Consider the following 24515-nt stretch of genomic DNA (forward strand, 5'->3'; position numbering starts at 1 on the left):
AGAAAGTGCCAGCCTAGAAAAAAAAAGGAAAAACGAAACAATAATGATCTTATGAGGTTGTTTACAGTAAAGTGGCCCCAAAGTTCCCCTTGGTTTGTCCCCTCCTGTGTGCACAGCGACTCCTGAGCAGGGTACAGAAGAGAAAAGCAGTAACAGGGACAGAGCGAGCCGGCCGGCTTCTGAGAGCATCCCCAGCTTTGACATTCTCAGCTATTCATTTGTCTGACCGCCGTGTAGTCTCTAGACTACGTGAACAACACACACAAAAAGCCAAGATGCAGTTTTGCAGTACTGAATTGTTTGCAGTTAATTTATGGATTATACCAGCATGTCGTTGTTGAGCTTTTCACAGAAGAAGAAAGGCTTTGGCTCCATGCAGAAAACTGAGCTTCTGAGGATGAAGCCCATGCAAAAAGGGGCAGAACCACTTATCTGCTCTGTACTGGGCAGATCCTGGAAGATGTTTCGATACTGAACTCGCTTCTGCATGTTTTCTCTCAGCACAGCTCGGTCCCAAAGAGGTCGGCTTGCAGGGAATTTAACACAGAGTAGTGCAAAACAATACATTTTATTTGTTCACAGTTAAACACAAGCAACTGCCTTGACATTTTAGAACATTCTAATAAGGACAGCAAAACCTCCTTTTGGTTTAAGTTCTCTTTAGCTTACGATTGTACCATTTCCTCGTATTTCATATTTATGGCATTTAATGTGGATTGTTTAACATGCTTACAAAGAGCGAGGCAGGGAACAGATTAACTTGACAAAGACAGCAATTTTAGATTTAACTAAAAGCAGTCAGTTAAAAAAAAAAATCTGTTTCCACTTCACTGATGGGACCCCTTCAAACGAACTGCAAGTTAACTACATACAGCAGATCCGTGATTTTTAGACTTACAAAAAAAATTGCAAAATTTGTTCCTCCATAATCTTTGTGGTCCATAAACAAACCTAAAGTGGTTTCCATTACTATCCCGGTGCTAAAATCCTTTTTAAAAGAAGAAAAAAAGCCACCTTATCAATGAGCTTGCGTTACCGCCAGGGCATTTTTGTAACCGACAACAAAAACCGCCTCTCCTCAGCGCAAGTGAAGTCGTCACCTAAGCGAGACTCTCCTGGGCTGGGCCCAGCGGAAGGATGGGTGAAGGAACAACTCCCACACAACGGCGTCCAAGGGCTGAGCCGGCCCTTAAGGGCAATGTGCAAACCGCTCACTCCCGGGGCTGGGACCCGGTGGGGCGAGGGGCAGGAAACCTCCAAATCTGACCGAAACATACGCTACCACGTTTGCTACCACTAAGTCTTAGAAAGCCTATAGACATGTCGACAAAACCAGTCTGTCACTTACAACCAACTCTCTATTTTCTATTCCATGCAGATTCAAGCTTTGACAAAACCACTGAAGTTCACCTTTACTTTCAGAGTTAGGACTGACCAACCGAAAGGACACTGAGAATAATTTAGATAGGCAGAAATGTATTTAGACCCTAGGTGTCTGGAAGAAGCGGAAATGGGAGGAAAAGCACTGTCAGAGGTGCAAGTTAGCATATTGCCAGCTGCTTTGACAGAGTCCCGTTCCTCTTGGGGTTAAGGAATTTGAACCACAAGTGCAAGTGTACTTGAACTTGATTTATATTTGAGACAGGTCTTAAACAGCAGCTGCCACCCACAGAATGTTTAAGGAGAGGCCACGTGTGATGCAGGCTAACCGTGAAGCCTGATGTGCCCAAGTGTGCCTGGACCCAGATACGTCTAACGTTCAAGCAAGCACACTGCCTTCCCAACAGCAGGCTCTGTTCTGTCTCACAGGGGATTGAGTCTGACCACTGACAAGCCCTGATCCCACAATCCTCCTTCACAGAAGGCTCATCATTCACTTAAAAACATGATTAACGCAGAAAGGCTCCACGACAGAATCCTGATTCTCAGTTTGAGCAGGCTTCCTCCTCAGCCTCGTCGTCTTAGGAAATGGGATGAGGGCAAAGGGGAGATACCTAGAGTCAAATTGACATTGCTGAGCTGAAAAATGTCCTGCAGTCTGAGCAGAACAGCACTCAAAGGAAACCATATTCTGTAAGTCAAGCCTGAAAACGTATTCCCAGGAAGAACGAAGCCAATTTCTTGGACTCAAAACACAGTGGTCTTGCTCAGACCGGGAACAAAGACCAGAACTATGAAGGAGGGTCAGGCAGCACGAGTATTTCCCCGATTAGAGAAATAAATGCTCTTCTGCAGATCTTCATAAGCTTGCAATTCTACATACATGTTCTGCATGCTCTCCCTACTCGAGTAAAGCTTCCTTCTCCCTCTTCTCCCACCCCAGTTGCTTTCCCATACGAACCAGTCTGAGGTCAGTACCAGTCTGTCAGGTAAACACTTAAAATACCAAAAAGATCAGAAGCTAGTGTTTTAACAAGTCTTCAGCACATACGGTCTCTTCTGCATTACAAGCTCCAGTTCCTTATTAAGTGTCTGTTCAAATGTAACTTTCCAGGAAATGTTAAGGACAATATAAACAATGATCATGAATTAGGGCGAATGAATCGTTTTGCAGAGGTACACTGTTCTTTAAACATTTAGGTATTCAGTCAGAGTCCAACTTAACGAAGACTGGGCTCTGAGAGATGTGGGACAGTGGACAGGCAAAATAGAGACCTTTAGATGAATGCACTAGAAATTCCAGTGCTGCTTCTTTCCAGGATGAAAGCAACCGAAGTCACCCAGACAGGCAGCACAATTAACTGCTCTAAATTGGAAGCTTGCAAGGAAATAATACAAAGCATTCATAGTAGACTCACAAATGTTAATTTGGCCTCATATTGCACTCAAGTTCATAAACGCAGCCACTCAACTGGGGACAGGGAGAAAGGGAAAAAATACTTGCAAACGCTAACAGTTGTCCCTTCAAATTAGTACACGCTGCTAAGGACTGAATTTGAGAAAGAAGCAAGAGTTAGGCTGGGCGTTTCAATTCCAGACCCAAAAAGCCACTTTGCATTCATTCATCAGCCTTCTTCCGTTTCTGGACATCAATCCTATTCCGCTGCATGAGCTAGCTGCTCAGACCAAAGAAACATAAAAGCTTTTAGTTAAACTTGCATTCACGCCTCCTGTTCTATGCCAAGAATATGAAAATAACACTGATTGACTATCTTCCTTTTTAACTGTGGTCATGATGAGTTTCATTGTAGTCCATGATATGAAGCTGTCCAACACTGCTTTCCTGGATCTTCGGCGAGAGGCTAAGGTTATCGGGGCTTGGAGGGGCCTTTGTCTCCATGCTTGGATCTTTACATAGTTCAGTCTTTAGAGCATCAGAAAGCCTGTTGACGGTTACACCCTCCTCATCACACTGGCTCTCACTCTTGTTGCGAAATAATTCTCGTGCCTTCATTCCAAGGAAGCTATTGGAGCTGGGGAGTGAACCTACAGTCAGTGGGACAGTATTCGAGGGCTCCAGCAACACGGATGTCTCCCAGCGACTGCTGAATCTCTGGTTCTGGGGTTTTTCTGGGGTGGAGAGTTCACTGCTGCTGCCACCCTTACTGCTACTACTCCCTCGAGTGCTGGGAGGTTTGGTCTCTCCATTTCTACCAATTGTTTCTTCACTGTATCCCGCCACAGTATCTTCATTGCCGCAATCCAACCTGTTTTGGAAAGAGAGATGATACAGTGTCAAGGAAATGGTAGCACGTTTACAACGGAAAGGGAAATGCTAGGCAAGGCAGGTTACTTTGATTACTTTCCATTTCTACTACGCACATGTACTTTAACAGTTTTCCTCTCACAGTTTTGCAGCAAAGCAGAAGTGACAGAGAGTAACCAGAAGTGTCACACACTCAGCTTTGCAACATCCAGTGTTTTAAGTCCAAAGCTGACAATAATCCCAAAGCAGAATGGAACTGGATCCTGATCTATTAAGGTAAAGGAAGAGATCTGTACATCTTCTGTGGATTGTAGATCTTTCTTTTACCTAACCCAAATACAGGTGATCACCCCAGATCTGCTGGCCATGCAAGGGAGTACCCTGATGCTGTAGCAGAATTTGATGTAGAAAAAGAAAAAAGGTATGATCTGAAGGCAAGCGCAGCACTACCTAGACACACATAAAAAAACAGTGTAACAATATCTAGATTAAAGAGACTGGTCTATGAGACAACCCAGAGGTTCCTCTCAAACTTTTGAGTAACGGTTCAGCTATCTGATAAGTACTTTATGAGCACTTCCAGTTTTGTCAATGCCTCGCAGTAACCTGGGCAGGGTCCTGAAACAGATTCAGTCTGTAAAAAAGGGGAGTAACAGAAGTATTTTGAGATGATGCATCCAAGTGCTACAAATTCCACAAGGATATCAACTTCCAAGGAGCTGGGTCATGAGTCCACCATATTTTACATCATCAGCCTTACCTTTCTTCTGCTGCTTCAGCTGCTTCTGTTTTATCATCTTCAAGTTTTTTCAGTAGGCTGCTCTTCTCCAGCCGGCCAAACAGATCCAAGATCTCCAGCTCAAATGCCTGTGTGATTCTTTTCTGGGCCTTGTACCTACTTTCTACTGCTTGCAGCTGACCTCTGAACAGAAAAAGAAACCAAAATCCATCAGGTCCAGTGTCTCCAGATTCTGCCTCAACTATGACAGTGCATCTGTCAATGCACAGCTAAAATTCTACATAGGAAACCCCAACCTTGCTTGGATTTTGACATCTTCCAGGTATTTCTTTTGCTCCAGGAAGAGGTGGTCCTTTTTAGCAAGCTGAGATTCCAGTTCAGCTATCCGTTTCTGGGAAGCATCAAGCCTTTGGCTTTGCTGTTGAACACACAATTTCGCTTTCTCCAGTTCTTTCCGAAAAGCAGCATGCAACATTTCAACCTCCTTGAAGTAAAAAAACAAAATGTTAAAGTATAATTTGACCATGTGTTATTTTTATTAATATTTAGACATGTTTCTGATGCTATAAATAGGCACATTTTTAAGCAAGATGGAATAAAAGAAGCATTTCTAAAAACAGATATAGAAAACTGGATACTCTGAGGATGCACGCTATTAAGTTACTGTGAAAATAACTATCCGTCACTGGAACTTATTAGCACATTAATGTTCCTTATGAAAACCCCTTTTCAGCAAAGCAAACTTGGCAGTTCTGCACCAGATTAGGATACACAAAGTCAATTTTAAAACTGATTTTGCAACATGACCTTCATTAAATACCAGTAAAAGACTTTTTTTATTTTTTTTTGGCTGCTTATCCACCTTATTTAAGTACTTGCTCTCACGCAGAAACAGTTATATTGTTGTGTAATTTACTTACTTCTAATTAAAAAAAGGTTTCTTTGAAGTCAGGAAGTAAAACCATATGAACCACAGAAGTTTTAGTAAAGTTAATACTAACTCTTACGAGGAAAATGACTGAGAAGAGTAAGACTGCTCGTTTTAAAAACAGTGCATCACAAAACCTGGTAAAACCCCAGTTAAGATCTTTCTACAAATTCTAGCAATACAACCCTACATTATGCACTTTCACAAATGTAAGAGCCCAATGTTACTTTACCAGCAATAATCTGCTGCCAATTACATTAAGAACACAGTGAAGTCTTGGCCTCTGGCAAGAAAAAATTGCTAAGAATTTACATCAAGTGGCTAAAACTGACTTCGGGTGTTCCCAAACACCCCCTTCGTAGCTTTCAAGCACAGCGCACTGAAGATATTTCGTAATGACATGGTGCACAAAAATATCTGAACAGAAGATTAAAAATGAAATCCAATCCTTGAAAATCCATTTCAAAACCACGTATCTGTTAGGTTATGAAGCATTTCCTTCATTCTGAACACCAGGCTGAGAACAGCTTGATGACCTCAAGCCATGTCTTCCCAAAAGGCCTCCTCTGCAACTCCGCGATCGTACCTTTGTAGTGTCTGTGTGCTTGTGCTGCAGCTGCTCCAGGTACAACTCATTGACCTCTCCAAGAACCAGAAGCTGCCTGTTCAAGAACTCCATCTGCTGTTGCACTGATTCACTGTTGGAAAGCTTTAAAGAGAAATTGAACAGAATCAAACATTGGAATGAATAGTTCAGTAGGAGTCATAGTCGATAAGCTCTGTGTTCACAGGGTATTTTTATAATGGGAGACAAAGATAAGAATCCAATACATCATTGGTAATAAGTGTTAAATAACTTAGCTTTCATAAAGCTGGTGACAGTCCATGCAGAACTTCACCATACAGGCACTGCTTCCCTTAACACAACCATGTTTCTACTTACAGAAGTCCATTCAATTTCTGATATAAACAAGATCTCTAAGATGCCAAGTCTTAGCAAAGCTTTAATACAAGTCCATATTGCTCAAGCTGCAAATTCCTACTGTGGAAAAAGCAGCCAAAATGAGAAGTTTCAGAAGTCTCTGAACCAAGTTCAAAGCTTCTTCACCAAAATAGGTTTCTCTGTTGTCTTTGTGCAATTTTTATCAGATTCTATACAACTAAACACAGGCTTCTTTCAGAACAAGAAAGGAAAAGCACCTGATACAAATTATCATAAAAAACCAAACAGAAAGACACAAAGGGACCCTGGGAACAGTGACTTTCCTTACCTTTTGAGAAACCTGGCTAAGCAGCAATTCAGTGTGACACACCTTGTTGTTAGCCTTCTTTAATTCTAACCTCAGATCTGCAATCATATTCCGGCAGTCTTCCAGCTTGGTCTGTTCAAATAAAACCAAACTCACTCAGGGTTCTGAAACTTTCATAAGGACTCGCAATGGCATATGGCTGGAGGGCCATAACCCCCGGCACTGTAAATCAAGTTATACTGAGTGCTTGTGAAAGTCCCCAAACCAGCTAAGAAACTGCATTTTCCTTTTTCCAAACTGAAGACAGAAGAGAACTACAAAAGGATGATGACTAAATTAGGTGTTTCCAGTTACACACTGTCTTATTCTGAATTACGAGAATATCTCTAACAGAGATATGTAACTTCCTCTCAGGTATTTCATGCCATGTTATTAGAAAGGTTATTTTTAAAACCACAGTAAGTAGATAACATAATTTTGTTCAGTGTCGTGCTTCATACCTGCAATTCCTGGCTCTGGTTGTAGAATTCCTCCCGGTCGTGTTGCAGCTGTCTGATCTGGCTGTGAAGCTGAGCCACTATATTTTCATGTTCCTCCTGAAACTGGTGGTACCTCGCCTGTTCTTTCTGCAGACTCAGTTTCAAGGCCTGGATTTCTTTTTCCTGTAGTTTCAGCTGATCTTTCTGTTAAGAACCCCATACAAAGCATCAGACAAGACACCTGCTTTGTCAGTTAGAACATCTGTCTTAAGTCACTAGCTAAGTAAAGCTATCACTAGCATGCAGGCATAACACTTATCCATAGACAGAACATTCTATATAGAGCTTCTTAAGGCTTCTGGGGTTTGGTTTGGTTTTTGGCTCAAAGAGAGATTAAATGATGACAGAGTGGACAGCCTGAAAACTCAAAGTCACATCCAAAGGCACAATGAGCAACAGCAGATTATTCCACTGCACCTCATGCTTTCAACAGGGACTTGGACTTCACAGCTGAAGCAACAGTTCATCTCCCAAAAAACTATTTGGAAGTCTATTTTTGGCTCTTCTACTGAATTACCAAAAGGTGAAACTGTTGATGGAATTAGCTATAATATGGAGATACAGAATGAAACATGCCTAAATCTGTAATGAGACATCCTTCAATGCACTTATAACTTCAAATTTTATCATAGTAAATACATCTGGAAAAGAACATTTGAGTTTTCCAATTCTTTGCTATTACTCTTTCGTTGAGAAGTGAGGACAATACTTCTTCAAATAATGCAGTAAGGTGTCTAGCTGGGCATTAAGTAACCGCTCCACTATCTGTGAAGCCTTTAACACTATCCAAAGGTAAGTGCTGGCAGGGGTCAAGCGTGCAGGCATCCACCGAGCCAGGTGCCTACAGTCAAACAGAAGCTACTGGTTTTAATAATCTCAGTGCATGTAACTTGTCCACAAGTCATTCCACAAACACTGACTTTAATAAGGTGAGAAATGAGGCTGCTTTTTTAATTGAGATACTGGCCAAACCAACTAATATTTGTTCTAGCACCAGTGTGTTCAAATCACTGCTAGAGTTGTACCCCTGCTCACCATGGCAGCATTATGTTCCTCCAGTGCTGTTGCTTTAATCACTTTTCTCAAGAGTCGGCGGTTCCGAAGGGCATGTTGCTGTCTTTTGAAGCGTTCATACAATAACTGGTTGTGCAGCAAAAGCAATTGGTTACGCAGGGTGTGAATCTCATCTGAAGGGGGAGAACCTGCATTAGAGTTAGAAGACAGACGTTACTGAACTGTACTGTCCCTGTTCCACATATGGGAAGTATCTTTTAAAATAAGCAAATCCGAGTTCTTTGAAATGACAACTTAAAAATCTGTCTGCTCCATTTGATCTCCAACACAAACTTAAAATTTTAAAACATTTTTCCCAGAGCAACACGTACATGCTTCAAATGGATTGTTCCTTCTATTAAGAAAAAAAGCCAAGCTCACCATCACCACAGAAGCCTAACAGCACAAAACCATGACACACAGGTGAAGCAGCAAGAAAAACAATCGGTTTAGATTCAAGTAGTGTTTTAAAGGTGAAAGGATCTGTTACATGATCAGCATCACTCTGAAGGCTAGCAGATCTTAAATGGTCAAAAGCAGAAATGTCTAGAACTGTGGGGAAGGCAGTTTTCACTTTTCAAAGATGAAAAACAGCAGCTCATCCCACTGGAACACAGATGTCTATCTGCTAAGCAGATAAACCATGACTTAATGGAGGGCACCATCTTTCTCTTTTTTTTTTTTTACTAATGCAGCAGAAAAAGTATGCAGGTCATTGTTTAAGCAAGTCTAATAATAGAGGAACAGATTGCCAAAACACGAGAAACTTCCTCACCTCCAAAGTGGGTCCAGTCAGCAGATTTGCTTGGCAGAGACAATCTGAAAAATGAAAATGCAGCATTAAATAGTAAGTTTAAATATGCAAACACTCTGCAAGTCACTTTAAAATGGAATGCCCATCTCAAAAGAGCTTACAGCCTAATAAAAGTACAATTATGGCCAGTTGGTATGAAAGGAATAAGGATGAACCGTGCAAGCAGCAGGTTGTGAAGGGAGGTGATGGAGGGCATCATTTCTTGCTAGTTAGAGAAAAATTCTCTCAGGCATAGAAAACAGCTTAAGAGCAAAGTGGAATACAGGATAATAAGTGAAAAGAAGGAATACAGCAGATACACTTAAACCTTAAATCTGGTTCTTCAGTTCTTAGCTTCATGTATATTAGAAAGAAGAAAGTGTCAATCTCCCGTTGGCCTCTACATCTGCTTTTGACTGTCTACTGTGGGACTAAAACCCGATGAAGTAAGCAAATCTCACTAACAGTAGTACCCAAACCACAGTTGCAGCACAGTCACCAGCCCTGCTTCTTCATCCCAGGCTGTCAGTGAAGGCAGTAAAACAGTCACAGCCCTGTTTTTTCTCTCAAAGCAAACACGTTACCACCAAAACCCTCAACCCAGAACCCCTAGCTGTTAACAGTAATGTTTCACAGAATATGGTTTCACTGCAGATTTCCAGACACACCTGCTTTTCAGGCACAGCTATCAAAATAAAGCCAGCACAAAAAGGAATAACAAGAAAGTATGCAAAGTAAGATTTTCAGTCACCTACTTGTTCAGCTCCTTAGTGTGTGCATCTGCTCCCTGCTGTATCAGCCTGTCCAGTACTTCCACAGGAGAAGTAGAGGACATGCAGTCATCATCCTGCGTTCCCTTGGCTTTCTTTAGCAGCTCCTCAGTCTTCTTGCCAACAAAGAGGTAGGCAGTCTTTGGTAATGCAACCTCAAAAAGGTGCTCATATTGGGGAGGCTGCCCACTCCCAAACACCACTCTTCTTTGTGCTGGTACTTTGCAAGGGCTGGGAGTGAGAATACTCGTCTCCCCAGAGGTTCCTTCCCTGTTACCAGCAGGGCTTTCACCTGAACCTCCACAGGGCTTGTCTATAGGAGTAAATGTTTGTTTGGGTGTTTCCCGTGCACTCTCAGGCCCAGGCTTGTCCAGAGAAGATGTTAAAGGCTCAGAGGTCTGACTGTGTCCCTGAACACTAGAGACTACTGAATGGGTCTTCTTTTGAGAGCCTGACAGACTTTCATTTGTGCGGTAAAATGGAGAGTCAAATCCTCCTCTAGGCACCATGTGTTCAGCATCGGTTGTGATCTCGGAGATCTCTTTAGATATTGCATCTGAGAAGGATGGGAGGGGGGAGCATAATTACATATCCTGTATTTCAACATTACAAACATTTCCTTAGTTACAATATATCTAAGAATGACAGAAATTACCTTCCTCTCGGTCCTTTTCAGCACTATCTTCAAAAGACAAACCACCTAAAAACTCTGGAAGATCACTTAAGGTTACTGAACTTTTACTACTGGGTGTGTCTGAAGAAAAGAAAAGAAAAAAGCAAAGTTAGTTATAAAGATGCTGTTTCCTCCAGCCTTATCACAGCACAAACCAGAAATCTTTTACTGCTGTAAGGTCCTTAGAATAAGCTTGTCCCTCCTTCAGATGCTTCCCCAAAGAGGAAGCTATCTGAACCCTGCTCCATTCCATGTGGAAATCAGTTCAGAGATCAGTCACTGGATGGTTCTGATCCCAAAATGTAATTTTATAAAGTTAACATCTGCTATTGCACAAGTGTAGGCAACCGCTTCTATGAATAAGGATATGCTGTTTGCAATTTTACCCATTAAACAATTTTAAAAAGTGGCTAAAGTGTAGTGTGACTACTATACTTCCACATCAGCATTAAACTCCCCTTCAGCTTTTGATCTGGCTGCACAAGGACACAGTACTTAGCTGAAAAAAGAAAGTTTAGTAAACTGATGCAATACAAACTTGACAATATGTGGCTACTGATCAAAACAGAGACAGCTGCCAGGGAGATATACACTAAAGCATGCAGGACAGAAACCTCATGCTCGCAGCTCAGTCACAGGTTAAGAATCCAGTGAAAAACCTAGCCTGTCCTTAACTTGTAATTCAGAAAGTTCAGATCCCATTGTTGCCATACAACTTCACCAAGGAAAACCAGCTTTAAATTTCACTATCATCTCCACTCTGAGGATGGTAAAGATTCACAGTACAGAAGTCTCAAATACACTGCCAAAAGCCCTTTCTACAGCTGTCACAGATGTAGATGACAGAACAGAAAATGGAATCTAGATTTACCTATTAGAAGCTGAGTTCCTCAACCATCCACTGTTGATTTCAATATTCCACAGGACTTTTTAGAAAAGGTTCAAGGACAGCAATATAATTGTAGATAGAAAAAGTTTTTCCAAGAGCCTTTAAAAGGGAGCATCACATCTATCCTTATGTAAGGCTGCAGCCTTACAGTTTGATCCAGACATGTGACATAAAACTTGTAAGACTTCATATACAACTTGCTGCTTCTAATAAAAAAATTCACCCTGAAAGAATCAGGTTTTTTAACAAAAATAAACATCCTTTTTTAGCCTTCAGTGTAGATCTGTATATTTAAACATGCATAAGAATGCATGAGGGCCAATTAAAAAAAATATTCTGCAAGATATTTCTGAAAGTGGATAGTTAAAATGAAATCAAAAGCATCACAAGAAAGTTTTAAGTTGAATCACAGGTTAAAGCAGGATCCTGGAACTACAAAGAACTCAGGGTGGAAAAAAAAATGAAAAGAGAAAAACCTGTGGAAAAGTGTTTGGCAATTGGAACATGTGTCAATAAAACTAGGATTAGTTTACAATAGGTTATTGTAATGGGGAGAGGAAAACTGAGTTTACCCAATGATTTATCGCTGTTTATAACATTTTGCTGTCGGTACAGTAAAGGCCTCCCAGGATCTGGTTTGTCCTCCTGAAAAAAATCAAAACAAAACCCAAAGTAGATTCTTTACATCAGACATCTGTTGGAAACAAACCTCTTGGACAGTTTCATAGAAAGAAAATTCCTGCAAACAGATAGCTTAAATAGCAAACCAATATAAGTTGTCAAAACTGTGCAGCTGGAAGTGGCAATAGTTGTCTAAACTTAGAAGAAAATGAGCTTTTGCAATGAAATGCAACTTTTTTTTTTTTTGTAAATTTGTTACTTTGATTTTTCTTTCTCAGTTCTGGTCACTGCATATATAACAAGTCAATTAAAAAAAAGTCATATTTGTTTGGCAGAAGAATCTTGTTATACCTTTTTAGGAGGTGTGGCAGCAGCTGAAGGGAGTGAAATATGCACAAAGTCATCTGACGTGCAGGGTGGAGGAGATGTGGCTGGCGTTCCCAAAGGTGTTCCTTTCCCCCCTGCTGAAAAGGAGCAGAAGTTTTCTCAGCAGGCTCCCACTTCCTCCTTTCAGCTGAATATTGTATGTGAAGAATTGCATGTTTAAACACTATTTGTATGTGAAGAATTGCATGTTTAAACACTATTTGTATGTGAAGAATTGCATGTTTAAACACTATTTGTATGTGAAGAATTGCATGTTTAAACACTATCTCAACCATTTACTTCTTAAATCTCTTTCACCTATTTATCAAGATAAAAGTGCAGTTTCCAAAAGGCCTGCTTCAGACTTGGGCACTTAATTCCCTGTGACTTATTTCCTACCTCAGTGTTTGCATTAGCACTGCTCTAGATGACCAGATGTTCAGTTCACAGAAGTAATGACTTAAGCCATGGTGTGGCATTCCCATCTAAGAAGCTGACAGCAAATTTACAGCCAGAGTTTTTATTGTAATAAACCTTGAAGGCCTAATTTCAAAATTCAGCACATACCAGGTGTGCCAAAAGCTTTGCTGTAAGGTTGTGATGCAGACTGGGATGACTCCGATGGGACGATTCCAGGGGAGGTTGGTGGAGTGGTCATACCACAAACTGCAGAAGGACTCCAGATGGTAACCTGTATAAAAGTAATACACAGTAAACACAAATCAGTGAAGCTCAGAAAAGGAACATGTGACACACCTGCATCCAGGTTCTGACACAGGAAATCAGATGGGGATTAAATCCGAAACGTACACTAAGTTCTGAAGAATTCACAGTGCTTCTCAGAAATGCTAATTTTTAAGAGTGTCACGAGAAACTACAAACAAAATGCAAAGCATTAAAAACATGCTGTGCTTTATCTTCTGCTTTACCTGCTGTGGCTCAGTTGACAGCCGTATTGACTGTGGGCTCAGAATCTGAGGTAGCTGCCCTGGCATTTGTGATAGTGTTAGCCGAGGAGTGGAATACGGGGTAGAAGTCCCTGAAAGTTAAAAAAAGTAATAAATTTAAAAGTATCCAACACATCAAACACAAATCAATGACTCTTCTGGCTAGTACTTAAAGGCATTTAAGCAAAGCATTTCAGATCCTTTCAACATACACATTTGTAGCTGGCAAACAAGAGACTTTTTTTCCAGTCCAAGAAATTATCTATTGAATATATTACACACTAAAACTTTTTTTTGTGTTTTGGTTGGTTTGTTGCTTTGGGGCAGGGGGGGACGGGGAAGAAAGTGGTAGTAGAAAGGCAACTTTGCAAACATGCTGTATGTCTGCATGACCACAGCGCATATATATATATTTTTTAATGACGGTTTATTTTCTGGTGCCTAAGAATCAGACTTTAAGTGGGATAAATTAGTAAGATGTCTTTCTGCTATAGGGCCAGCTTTCCTCCAGGAACTGGGTATTTCCATTAGCTGTCAGGCAGATCTTACCATAGCTGCTCTGTGTGTCAATGTAATAGCTGGCACTGGGGTCAGTTTGATGATGTTTTGAGCTTGTGCAGAGTTTCCGAGACACAGAGTAATAGCCATCTTCATATGAGGCTTCTGCAGGGTCCAGGGAGATTTTGGCACATTCTATCACAACATCATGAGTTTCTAGTCTTTTCCACCTGCAGACAGTTTTTGGATCCAAAAGAGTAAGTTAGTCAATTACTGTTACAAACAAGAGTTCCTGGAGATATGAGGAACTGGCTCGTAGGATGGCTCATTTGTTCCAGACAGCTTTGCATGCTCCCAGCCAAAACTGGAACAAGGCACCATACAGAAATTGCAACCAGATGACTTGTAAGAGGGGGTCTCAAAGAGAAGACAAACAGCTTTGACACAGAGATCCATAAAGGTCTGCCATGGAGCACTCTGGAAAGGAGGAACAGCATACGAAGACTTGGTTGATCCTGAGCTTCAGCAGCTGTAGAAATCAGCTCAACTAGACTCAGATGTTGGTAGTCAAAATTTAGACATAGCAGCAGTGAGGGAATCTTATATTATTTAAGCAAACACCATCTGCAATGCCAGTTTCAGGTCTGTGTTTTTCCTCCCAAGTTTTGGGAATGTTTTTTATTATTACTACCTCCTTCATTCTGAAAACTTTTTCTCACTAAATTCAGTAGCCAGATTAGATCTGCCCAATATTTCAGGGGATGAAAGTTCACTGTAAAGAAGAGAAAGCACAGAAGGCTGTCTCTTAAAGGCCGAGTTGCTTTTGAATGTAAGATATTATGTGCGAGATACCAAATCAGAAGGCTTCAACTGGTAGTTTTGTGCCAACTGTACTCCTTAGTGGTGCCACCCTCCCCCCTGTCTGGGCGAAGCCTGCAAAATTGAGCATTGTGATATTCAATAGGTTCCCATTTAGCAGTGTTTTCCTAGTGGCTCTGAAAAGCAGGGCAAGAGCACTACTGTGCAGCAACAAGAGTCAATTTCTCCTCTTCAGTGGCTGGGCCTGTGGAGACAAGAGAAAAGCAGCAAGTGGTGCTGCTGCAGGCAAATGAGCCTATTTCTAAAGAAAACTAATACAGTTGATAATGTTAAGACATACCTGTTAAAAGAATTGATCTGTTAACTGAACCAATATCTAGGTACCAAAACAAGACACACTGAAGCCATTTTAAACACTTAAATCCCACCAAGTACTTCAACAAACCAAAAAAAAAAAAAAAAAGACCCAAACCTTAAGCCAATGAAGCAGGTCAGTGGTAGTTTCTCTTTATTCATTATAAGCAAATTCTTTTAGAACTTTATGAGGATGTTTCATTGTTAAGTCATAAAATTAAGACAAAGTTAACTGTTAAGCAGAAGACAGACTATCCCAGACACAAAATTAATTTAGAACCCCAACATTGTTGTTAATGGCCTTTTGCAAGTTTTTGTTTATTCACCCAGCTGTAAGCTTGGATGAAGAAAGTCTACGTATTTACCTGGTGTACCTATGACCACGGGTGGCAAAACACCACTGGCACACACTGTAGCTGACAAAAAAGGTTTTGCTGTAAGCCTTCTGAAATAACCCAGCTAAAAGCTGCTCGTTTATAGCCTTTCCTAATAGCAGAGTGAACATATATACCTTCGTGGGTCCAGTTCATGGTCCTTAGATCCAGTCACTAATTCTGGATGAATTCGCACATGTTCCATCATTGGCTGGATGAGCAAGAGCAAGAAGAAGTACATATTATCGGTACAGCAGTTTCTGATTGCACTAAACTACACAAAGCTGATGAGCAACCTACTGATCCCAACAGTTCAGAGTGTTACATTTAACAGATAAAGCTAATGCATATCATCACAGCTTCAAGAGATGATCTTGCTCCCAACTGAGATTTCAGTCCTCCAATAGCCAGTTTTTATTCTGTTTTGTTGAGCAGCCCTCAGTTAAATCAATGCAGTGTATTAAATTAGCAAATACCTGCCTTTATACAGCTATGAATTTCTTGTCTCAGATAATATAGGGATGAGCAGCATTTTACCTTGACTACCTCTTCAAAGGTCTCCAAGTTTTCCTTCATACTGTAGTGAGAACGCAGAAAGGAGACAAAATTGCAAGGATACATTCCGTAAAGACGATGAAAGAGAGCATAAACACTGGCATGAAGATGGACAAGATAAATCTCTGCCACATGACCTGCAAAAAGTAGTGAGAATCTTTTTCATTACATTGGAGAAAAGAGCAAAACTTATAAGAATGCAAGCAAAGTACTTTTAAATTTGAAATGTTAACTGGAACAAGTCTTCTGAGATACGAATAGTCCCTAGCGAAACAGTGAAGTCTTCTGAGAATAGGCAACACTTACTCATCAGTTCACAGCAAAACCAAAAATTATGATATGGACCATTAGTTCCAGCCAGTATCCTGTCATTCTCAAAGCACAGCATTTTTAATTCAAGTTAAAACCTGAAACCCCTGTAGATAATGAGCCAGAGTTTGCAAGACTGACTGAATGATTAAAAAAGAAAACTAAGGTTTGCTTCACTTCAAAGGTAAAAACTAAAAGCTTGTATCCGCAAAAAGCAATCATGACAGACTTGAATCTTACTAGTCATCTTATAAGTTCCAATCCTACTTGTAATGGAAAATGGCCCTCTAAATAGCATCTCTGTGTGCTTAACACAGCATTTGTTCATACAGCCATGAGACACATACACCGATAACGCTAGTGTTAGATATCAGACACCTTACAACAAATTCAGCAAAACCCATTCATCAGAACCAATGCTGTAACTGAGAAGACTAGTTTTACCAACACTTTCATGACTATTGATAGCTGCACATTAAAAGAAACTCTTACATGTTGCTTCTTCCCCCTCCCCATCCATACCTGGGAATCTCAAGCTCCCAAGTATCTGCCTCAAATGTTAGCATTTCCCCTTCTCTACCCATTAAGATCAATCTCTGCTTTTCACTGTCATCAGGGTAGCATTTCAGACCAGTGAAACTTCATGTAGTAGCAGCACCACATGGAAAAAATCTAAGAGACTTCTAAATTTTGAGCAAAGCACTCCCTGATGCTAACTATCAAAGAACAGAATAGCTTGTGGGCTTAATGCATCATTTTCTGCATTTACATAATCTCAGACCATTAAAAGTCTCACAAAAGAATGTGCTCACCAACTGCGTAAGTCACAAGGATACTACTGAACCAGAACTGCATGCAACAAAATTGAAATCTCACCTGGATTCTGCAAGCACCAGGCTGAGAGACGCCCAAAGATACCAAAGAAATCATGAAGGTACTGTTTGCCAGACTGAGGAATCATTGGCAACATGGTTATTAGCACTAGGACACCTGTGGTGAGTACTACTACATCTGTGTCAGTCTGCAAGAAGGGAGAAAACCTGCATTAGTCAGTTAAAAGTGTTGAACTTCATTTTTTCCAAGGATGAAGCAAACACTGAATCATCATCATGGAAAAAGTTCTCTACTTTCAAACAGTCCCTCTGAAACCTACCACAATTTAATGAACCAAGATTATTGTCTGTTTCATCCACCACTAAGAAAAAAAGATTTGGGGTTCTTGCCCCTATTCTGCTGTTGCTGCTTTTCTGTATAAAGACTTGACTGACTTAAACAGGGAACATCACCACAGTTCCACAACTGAGTAGAAAAAAATTACTGGTATGTGAGGCATCTTATGTACTGTCTTCCTTCCTTCCTAGAGCTAAGAACACACAGCATTTAGAGCCTAAGAAACTGCAAATCTGATCAGGGTGTTCAAGGATGTCGGCCAATTACCAATGCAAGGGTCAAAAGCTTTTCTATTTAACCTGGTTGATGAACCTGGCTGCTAAATATTTCATAAAGCAGTAATTCAAACAATAACTAGAACCCCGTGGCTTACACCGAGAGAAAGGGATGTAGCAGTAAAAATCTTTAGCTAGACAAAACAGTAATAGAGAATCAGATTTTAGGACAGGACACAGAAAATGTTCAAACTCTTTCTCAGTGGCATCACTACTTGCTTCCCCAGCTTAATATGCATTTTCCTTGGTGGCTCCTCTGCTTTGTCAGGAGAGGGGTGTAAACAGCACAGGTGAACCTGCAGCCAGATGCCACTGAGCTGGTCTTGGTATCTCCCAAGAGCCACTCGGGCTGATCGGACATATTCAGTGTTATGGATTTTTTTTCCTCTGTGTCATCTACACCCTCTGTTCTCCCTCAGTCAGACATAACCTTTCACAGCACATTTCATGTCCATCCCCATCCCGCTGTACGCATCCCTAGCACTTCCACATGTCTGTTCTACTCCCACCAGCTTTCTGACACACTTCACTCCTCTCACGATCAGGTAAGACTCACACTGAAAAGGATAACAGAAGTCTTGTCAGGCAGGTCAGGAGTCCCAGTAACAGCACTTTTAGCTTCTTCTTACAAATTCATTACAAATTAGTTGTGGTTTTGTTTTGAAGAGCACTGGCACTTGACTACATCATGCATTTTAATGTGACTTAAATGACTAATACAAATTCTTCACTATCATATTAAATAATATTACTGACAACGCATTCTAGGTCTCAAAACACTTTCCATTCTTTATTCACTGTTACAACGCTGTACAGTATTATAACTGAAAAATTTGCAGATGGAAAAAAAAAGCTCAGGGAAACAGCTACCTCCTTGAATCCAGCATGTCTGTAGCTAAGAAGGGAAAGTCTGCTGATTCCAAGGTAATTTCAGCATGGAATAGTGTATTGCATGGCCCATCTACACTGCAAGTATATTACCTTACATGCACAAATTTCAGAGTGCACTGATAGGGTGTTATTGTGTTTCTCATTAAGTTCACATTCAAGACATCCATCAACTTCACCAATGGCCCTGTCTTTAACCTGCTTTTAGAAAAGTTTTAGTAAACTTTCCTAACTCAAAGTTATAAAGTGACAGTGGCTTTTAGAAACAAGATTGCCAGTAATAACAGGATCAGTGCAGAGTATTTAGTTCATGTAATCCCACTGTGGCTCAGTATTTTGATCAACATTTTATCTCTTTTCACAGCTTAACTAAATGACATCAAAAACAGAAAACAAATGCCTTGCATGTTTATGTATGTTTACATCAGGCGTACAAGTGTTTATGGACAACACTGACAGTTCTTACCTTGAGACATTTAAGCAATGAAAGTAGGAGAGGTGCTTGAGAAAGCTTGTGTTTCCAAGATGGTTGTCGTCTTATCACGTGTCCCAACAGAGAGAGAGTGGGTAAACGGGTAGCAGCTTTGCCCATATATTCATTAATTTTGTCCAGTAGATGCTGATAGAGGATTTTGCAGAGAGTGGTAGAAAAAGGAAAGATAGTTATATTTAATCGATATATATTCTTTTTCACCTATCTATATTCAGCAGTTTGCCATTGCCAATGATGGAAACTATGGGCATTTTACAAATATACAGGACCCAAGAGCAAATAAAACCCAGCAATAAATTTAAGTCTGCTGGTAGTGAAATGCAAACTATTCAGTCCAGAAGCAGTCACTGCACTTCAAAATGTTTATCATAAATAAATAACAAAAAAATTCTGGTCAGCAGAAGTAAAACAATTTAGTGCCATTCTCTCAAGCTATTTAAAAATCCTTACTTGCTCTCAAAATACCCAGCTTGTTTTAGGCTAACACATCCAGCACTGGACAAGCAGCAACACTGCAAAGAGACAACACTAGTGCTCAGAAACCTTTCATTTATAGAGGTTCTTTGCTTAACTGGGACAGTTTAAGCAATCCAAGAAATGGAGACCTTTGAAGTTTTTTTTAAAGCTTAACTACTCTTACTACAGATACCACATCTCTACAACAAGGTAATTCTATACCATAACGGAAAAACAGAGTTCTAACAGGTGCTATTTAAAGGCTGCTTCAATACCAGGCTAAAATCTGCCATACTTAACACCAAGATTTTTTTACCTTGTCATGAGGCTCTTGCAGCGTGGACAGTATATGCAGTGCCTGCTGAGAATTGGTTTCCAAGTAATAGTCCACCAGGTTGTTCACAAGCATAGGTCCCCGGTCTGTCAGTTTGTTTAAAGCCAAGGAAAAAAACATACATTCTCAATACACTAAAAATGAAGCATTTCTTACAGGGACACTGCACAACTTTTTAACAACCATTACACAATTTATAACATAAACCAGTACTTAGTGTTTACCAGACCTTTAGGAAAAGGAGATCTCCCAACTACATTTTCTAGTTCCTAACCATTCAAGCAATTGCATTCAGTTCAGGGAGAGTAGCTAGCTTTTTTAATAACTAACAATTACTGTTTAACCTTAAAAACCTAGAGGCAGCTGAACTGCAAGCGTATTTTATCCAGTACAGGTAACGAGTTCAGGAGTAACTTTACATTCTCTCCCTTCAGCAGATAAAGGAGAGCAAGTTCAGGGACAAGGACAATGACAGTGCTCTCATGTTCTGAAAAGGCTCTATCAACATAAGGGATGCCTTAATAGCAGCAACCATTTTTCCAGAAAGTCTGGGTCTGTTATTTTGTTTGAGGTTGGGGTTTTTTGTTGTTTATTTTTCAAATTAACAAAATCCCACTAGTTCCCATAATGTGGATAACACCTAATTTTTTCTAGATACACAAATGATAAATTGACAAATGAAGTTTCATCAGCTCACAACTTGAGATTACGCCCCAGGAAAAGCTAGTCATTTTATAATAGCATTTTAACAATTATACAACAGACCTTCCAAGAGGCATGCCATTAAGCAAAATGGACTGAAGAGAAGCCTCAATCCTTAAAGCAATTTCAAACCCAATTATCAAGAGTTTCTTTCAAGCTGCATTTGCAAAGACTGCGTTTGACAGAAAAAACCCCATTATTCTACCTTTACTGGTGTAAAAGAAAAACCCTTCCTCAAATGACTTAAAAGGGTACATACCACAAATGAGATTATCTTTGAACGCAGCTGTTATATCTTCCAGGACACCCAGAACTGGAGAATCCAGCATTGAGAGGAGCTCCCCAACATTTCCTTGCTGTGCCATGATGCACGTACTGACATGAATGTGGAGTTTAAAATTTCAGGAAGTTCCTCATTGGTGCCTCTCTACCAGACTAGGAGAGAAGAGAGAGCAGATGAATGAACTTTCCTTTTTCCCTTTCCATCTTAAATCTCTCATCACTTCCCTATTTCTTTTCTAGATTGCTAGAGTTTACACACCTGCAACAAAAGCTGTAAGAGAAAGGTTTCTGAAGAAGCCAACGAGTCACAAGCAGGATTTTCTTAATCTTTTTTTAAAAGACATTAAATCAGTCTTGCAGAAGACCTTGGCCAGCATATATAGACTGTCAGAGCATTCCGTTACCCTATTTTTTTCATTTGATCTCCAGGTCAGTCAACTAAGACTAAAGTTTTTAATAAAATGCAAATAGCTCCCTGGAATCACTCACTCTCACTTTCTTACAGCAACTCCTCCTCAACCAACCTTTCAAGTCCTTTGCATAATGGTCTACGCTCTGGAGAAAATATGCATCGCAGGATCCTTCTCCACTCCTGTGGCTAGATTAGAAATTCACTGCCCTTGGCTTTGCATTATTGCATACTAATAGATTTGTGCTTTAATACTTGTAATGTGGCCAAGTTGCAGCTGTTAGGAAACTCAGTTAGGGTTACTACAGCTGTTGCTCCTCAGCCACCCGGTGCATACTAAATCACAAGCTTAGCATACCTTAACATACCTTGTTTTCACATGAATAATTTGTGAATATTAAAAACTCTGCAGTGTGAAAACTGTATTGATTATTAAATGCAAAAGTATGCAGATAACGTGACTGGTCAACTTCACAGTACTAAGCAGGAGTAAATCTAAGCCATTTCAGGCTTTTAAAATGGCTTTCTCCCATGTACCACCAACGGAGGGATTCAGGTACCACATCTATCTATCTGTCACAAAATGAATCAAGTTTTTCTTCATCCATAAGAATCCTATGCTGAACCTTTCCCAGTGGCAGAAAGAATGTGGCTTTGCATCACACCTAATTAGCAATGGTTTCTTCTTTCCTCCTACTTCCAACTAGCATACATTTTTCACTTTCTCCATGGAAGACAAGACTGACATATGTCAAGTTTACATTCTTTTTTTTTTTTTTACTGCAATTTTGTATACGGCACCTGTTCTGTGGACAAGCTGAGCTTCTGTCTCCAATGCCGTCAGCCACACACCTTTCATGATCACTAATAAAGAAAAAGCATGAAGAGGTTAACAAAAGGCACAACTTATTTAACTCCTTATCAAACCTTGTATATTCAGGACAGCATTAAGTTTACTAAGAATAGCTGAGCTATGTACCTCCTGCGTGAGGAAAGTTGGCCCTTAGTTTGAAAAACACCAAAAGGTGTTGCACAGTTGCCCCTTCCAGAATTGTCTGCAGGTTAAGCTGTGCAATTGCCTCAAACTAGATGGCTTTCACAAGACTGTAGTTTTGTACTGGGAACCTTCAAAAGCCGCTAAGGAGTTTTATTTATGGTAGGTAAAATCTTACACACAAAGAAGTCTCTTATCCTAACAAATTCTGAATAATTAGTGTAATTGTTTAGGTCTTTAGAACATTGTTAGACATTAGTCAAGGACCATATATCAGTGCTCTATTTTAAATGATAATGCTGTAACTACTTATATACATATTACTTTCTTGAAAGCTTATGTTTAACAATGTTACTGGACAGCAGGAGTTAACCTGTCTACCAGTAAACTTTGTCATTTGCAACATATCACTCCATAGTTGCAGAACTGTCCAAGGTCACTTTTATTAGGGCCACAAGACATCAGCTTACTTAATCTGGCACTGATTGCAAATTCAAAGGTGATAATATGGCACCACACTCACAACAGGCATTTCATTAGCAACAAACTTTAAGTGTTCCAGCAATCACCCTTCCAGAACACAAAAAAATCCCTACCCTCAGTTTTCAGTGTTCATACTGCATAGCTGAACAGTCCAAATAAAATGTCAGTTCATCTACAAGCAGCTAGCAGAGTCTGCTAATCGAAGCGTTTCAGATTTAAATGCTATTTCAAGTCCCATGCTGGCAAGACCTTAAAAACTGCAAACTTAAAACTGGCTGGTAGTGTAAGCAAGACTTTCAACTAAAGATAATAAAACAGAAACTTGAGGTGGGGGAAAAGAGTTGCTTTTTACTCAAAACCAGAAGGGATCTCTGCTTTCCAAAAATATTAGAGCTGGGATTTGTTGTGGCTTGGGGTTTTGTGGTTGGTTTTTTTTTTTTTTTTTTTTTTTTTAACTGTACATTGTGCAGAATTCCAAGCTTCCAACTTCTTCCTCAAAGAGCTTGCTGTTTAGAAGGCAAGCAATGTTCAAAGAGTGACACCATCCTTTAAAAAAGCTTAAAGCCACTCATCCATACAACCTAAGGAGTCAACCTTCAACATTGTTACTCATTTTCAGGAGTTGACTGCTTTTTTAGCTTCTAGTAACCACTATAATATTTAATTTACTAAATCACAGTTACACTGAGACACCCATAATGCATGCAGAACTACATACGGGGAAATAGTTTACTACAAGTAATCTATTCCTTTATTTCTGAGACCACCTGAGGCCGTAAAGGGCTTGCTAACATGGGTGCCTCAATTTCTATCAGGATACAGTCCCAGCTATGGTTAAGCAATAGATTCACCAGCTTCCTAAGCAACATGAAGTAGTTGTTTAAAGTCTTGTTAACGAAGAGATGCATGACCGCACCCCCAAACCAGCTGCAAGCAAAACCTGTTTTGAGAATTAAAGCAGCATAAACACTAGTGTCTGCTTTTTTACCCCATAAAGGCCTTGTCAACTCTTTTCTTTGATTCCACGTCCCCCATCAGAGTGAAAAGAATGCTTTTATTTCTTATTTTCCTCTAGTAATACTATTATACTTGGACCAGATCTTCATCACACCAGTAAAAACCTCAACAGCAGATTTTGCTAATTCTGGTATTGCCGGAGGAAAAACTATAGCATGGTGAAATCAAGAAACATGCCTTTGCAGACACTGTAGATTGGTTCTGGAAGCCAGGTTCAACAATACACTTCCAGACAGATGAGAAAAACACTGGTTTAAATGTTCAGTAGGTAAGAGGATTTCAAACTTTATGCTATTGGCCTGTCGGCACACACAAACACTACAATCAGATAAAAGCAAGGTTGATAACGCAAGCTTAGTTGCCGATAGCTATACACATAAGTAACTAATAATTTCCCAAGTTCCCTAAACTAAAACAGATGGCTCAAGTGACCTTGTGCTAATAAATCCAACATAGCTTAAATAAACTTGTCAATCAGTCGATCATGATCTCCACTCCAAAAGCCTGTATTCAAAAATATTAAAGAAGTATTTCATACCAGATCTAAAAATGGGACAGTATTACACATAGGTGCTTCACTAGGTGGAAAGTTTATCTGCTGAAATTATATAAACACTGGTATAATGTCACCCTGCTATACACAAACAGTCACATTTTAAAAAAAAGGAAATCACCACTTTCTCAATGCAGGATCTCTTGTAAAGTCATTTGTGAGGAACAGATTTGAAAACCCAAGTAAGACTAAGGCTGAGATCCTCTAATCATATTGGGTCTGTGATGCCCAACACAAATGAACAAACCAGGAAATACCAGCAATAGTCTTAAATCGCGTCACACTTCTTTTAAGCAAAGACAGCTGAATAACTACTTTACAGGCAACAGGCCTTTA

At 40.0% G+C, this 24515-nt stretch overlaps 1 protein-coding gene across 5 annotated transcripts in view; it reads right to left on the reverse strand.

The window, feature by feature from the left end:
• Positions 1 to 549: 549 nt before the first annotated feature.
• TSC1 (TSC complex subunit 1) overlaps positions 550 to 24515 on the reverse strand; it is a 29307-nt gene continuing 5341 nt past the window's right edge. For 3 of the 5 annotated variants that reach the window (XM_074891308.1, XM_074891307.1, XM_074891306.1), the window contains exons 2-23: positions 21934 to 21996; positions 20701 to 20876; positions 19722 to 19825; positions 18923 to 19075; positions 17000 to 17144; positions 15797 to 15951; positions 15397 to 15470; positions 13764 to 13942; positions 13197 to 13306; positions 12835 to 12958; positions 12253 to 12365; positions 11853 to 11925; positions 10374 to 10472; positions 9704 to 10274; positions 8931 to 8974; positions 8138 to 8304; positions 7064 to 7246; positions 6585 to 6695; positions 5900 to 6022; positions 4682 to 4869; positions 4407 to 4568; positions 550 to 3647 (exon numbers count right to left, since the gene is read on the reverse strand). In XM_074891308.1, coding sequence (XP_074747409.1) covers positions 3161 to 3647; positions 4407 to 4568; positions 4682 to 4869; positions 5900 to 6022; positions 6585 to 6695; positions 7064 to 7246; positions 8138 to 8304; positions 8931 to 8974; positions 9704 to 10274; positions 10374 to 10472; positions 11853 to 11925; positions 12253 to 12365; positions 12835 to 12958; positions 13197 to 13306; positions 13764 to 13942; positions 15397 to 15470; positions 15797 to 15951; positions 17000 to 17144; positions 18923 to 19075; positions 19722 to 19825; positions 20701 to 20806 — 3471 coding nt within the window. In that variant the 5' untranslated portion in view covers positions 20807 to 20876; positions 21934 to 21996 and the 3' untranslated portion in view covers positions 550 to 3160. Of the gene's footprint in view, positions 3648 to 4406; positions 4569 to 4681; positions 4870 to 5899; positions 6023 to 6584; positions 6696 to 7063; positions 7247 to 8137; positions 8305 to 8930; positions 8975 to 9703; positions 10275 to 10373; positions 10473 to 11852; positions 11926 to 12252; positions 12366 to 12834; positions 12959 to 13196; positions 13307 to 13763; positions 13943 to 15396; positions 15471 to 15796; positions 15952 to 16999; positions 17145 to 18922; positions 19076 to 19721; positions 19826 to 20700; positions 20877 to 21933; positions 21997 to 24515 lie in introns of those variants that run through there. The other 2 variants (XM_074891310.1, XM_074891311.1) reach the window with 2 other exon arrangements.

This window comes from Strix uralensis, chromosome 21 (assembly GCF_047716275.1).
Source record: "Strix uralensis isolate ZFMK-TIS-50842 chromosome 21, bStrUra1, whole genome shotgun sequence".
Lineage (NCBI taxonomy): Eukaryota > Metazoa > Chordata > Aves > Strigiformes > Strigidae > Strix > Strix uralensis.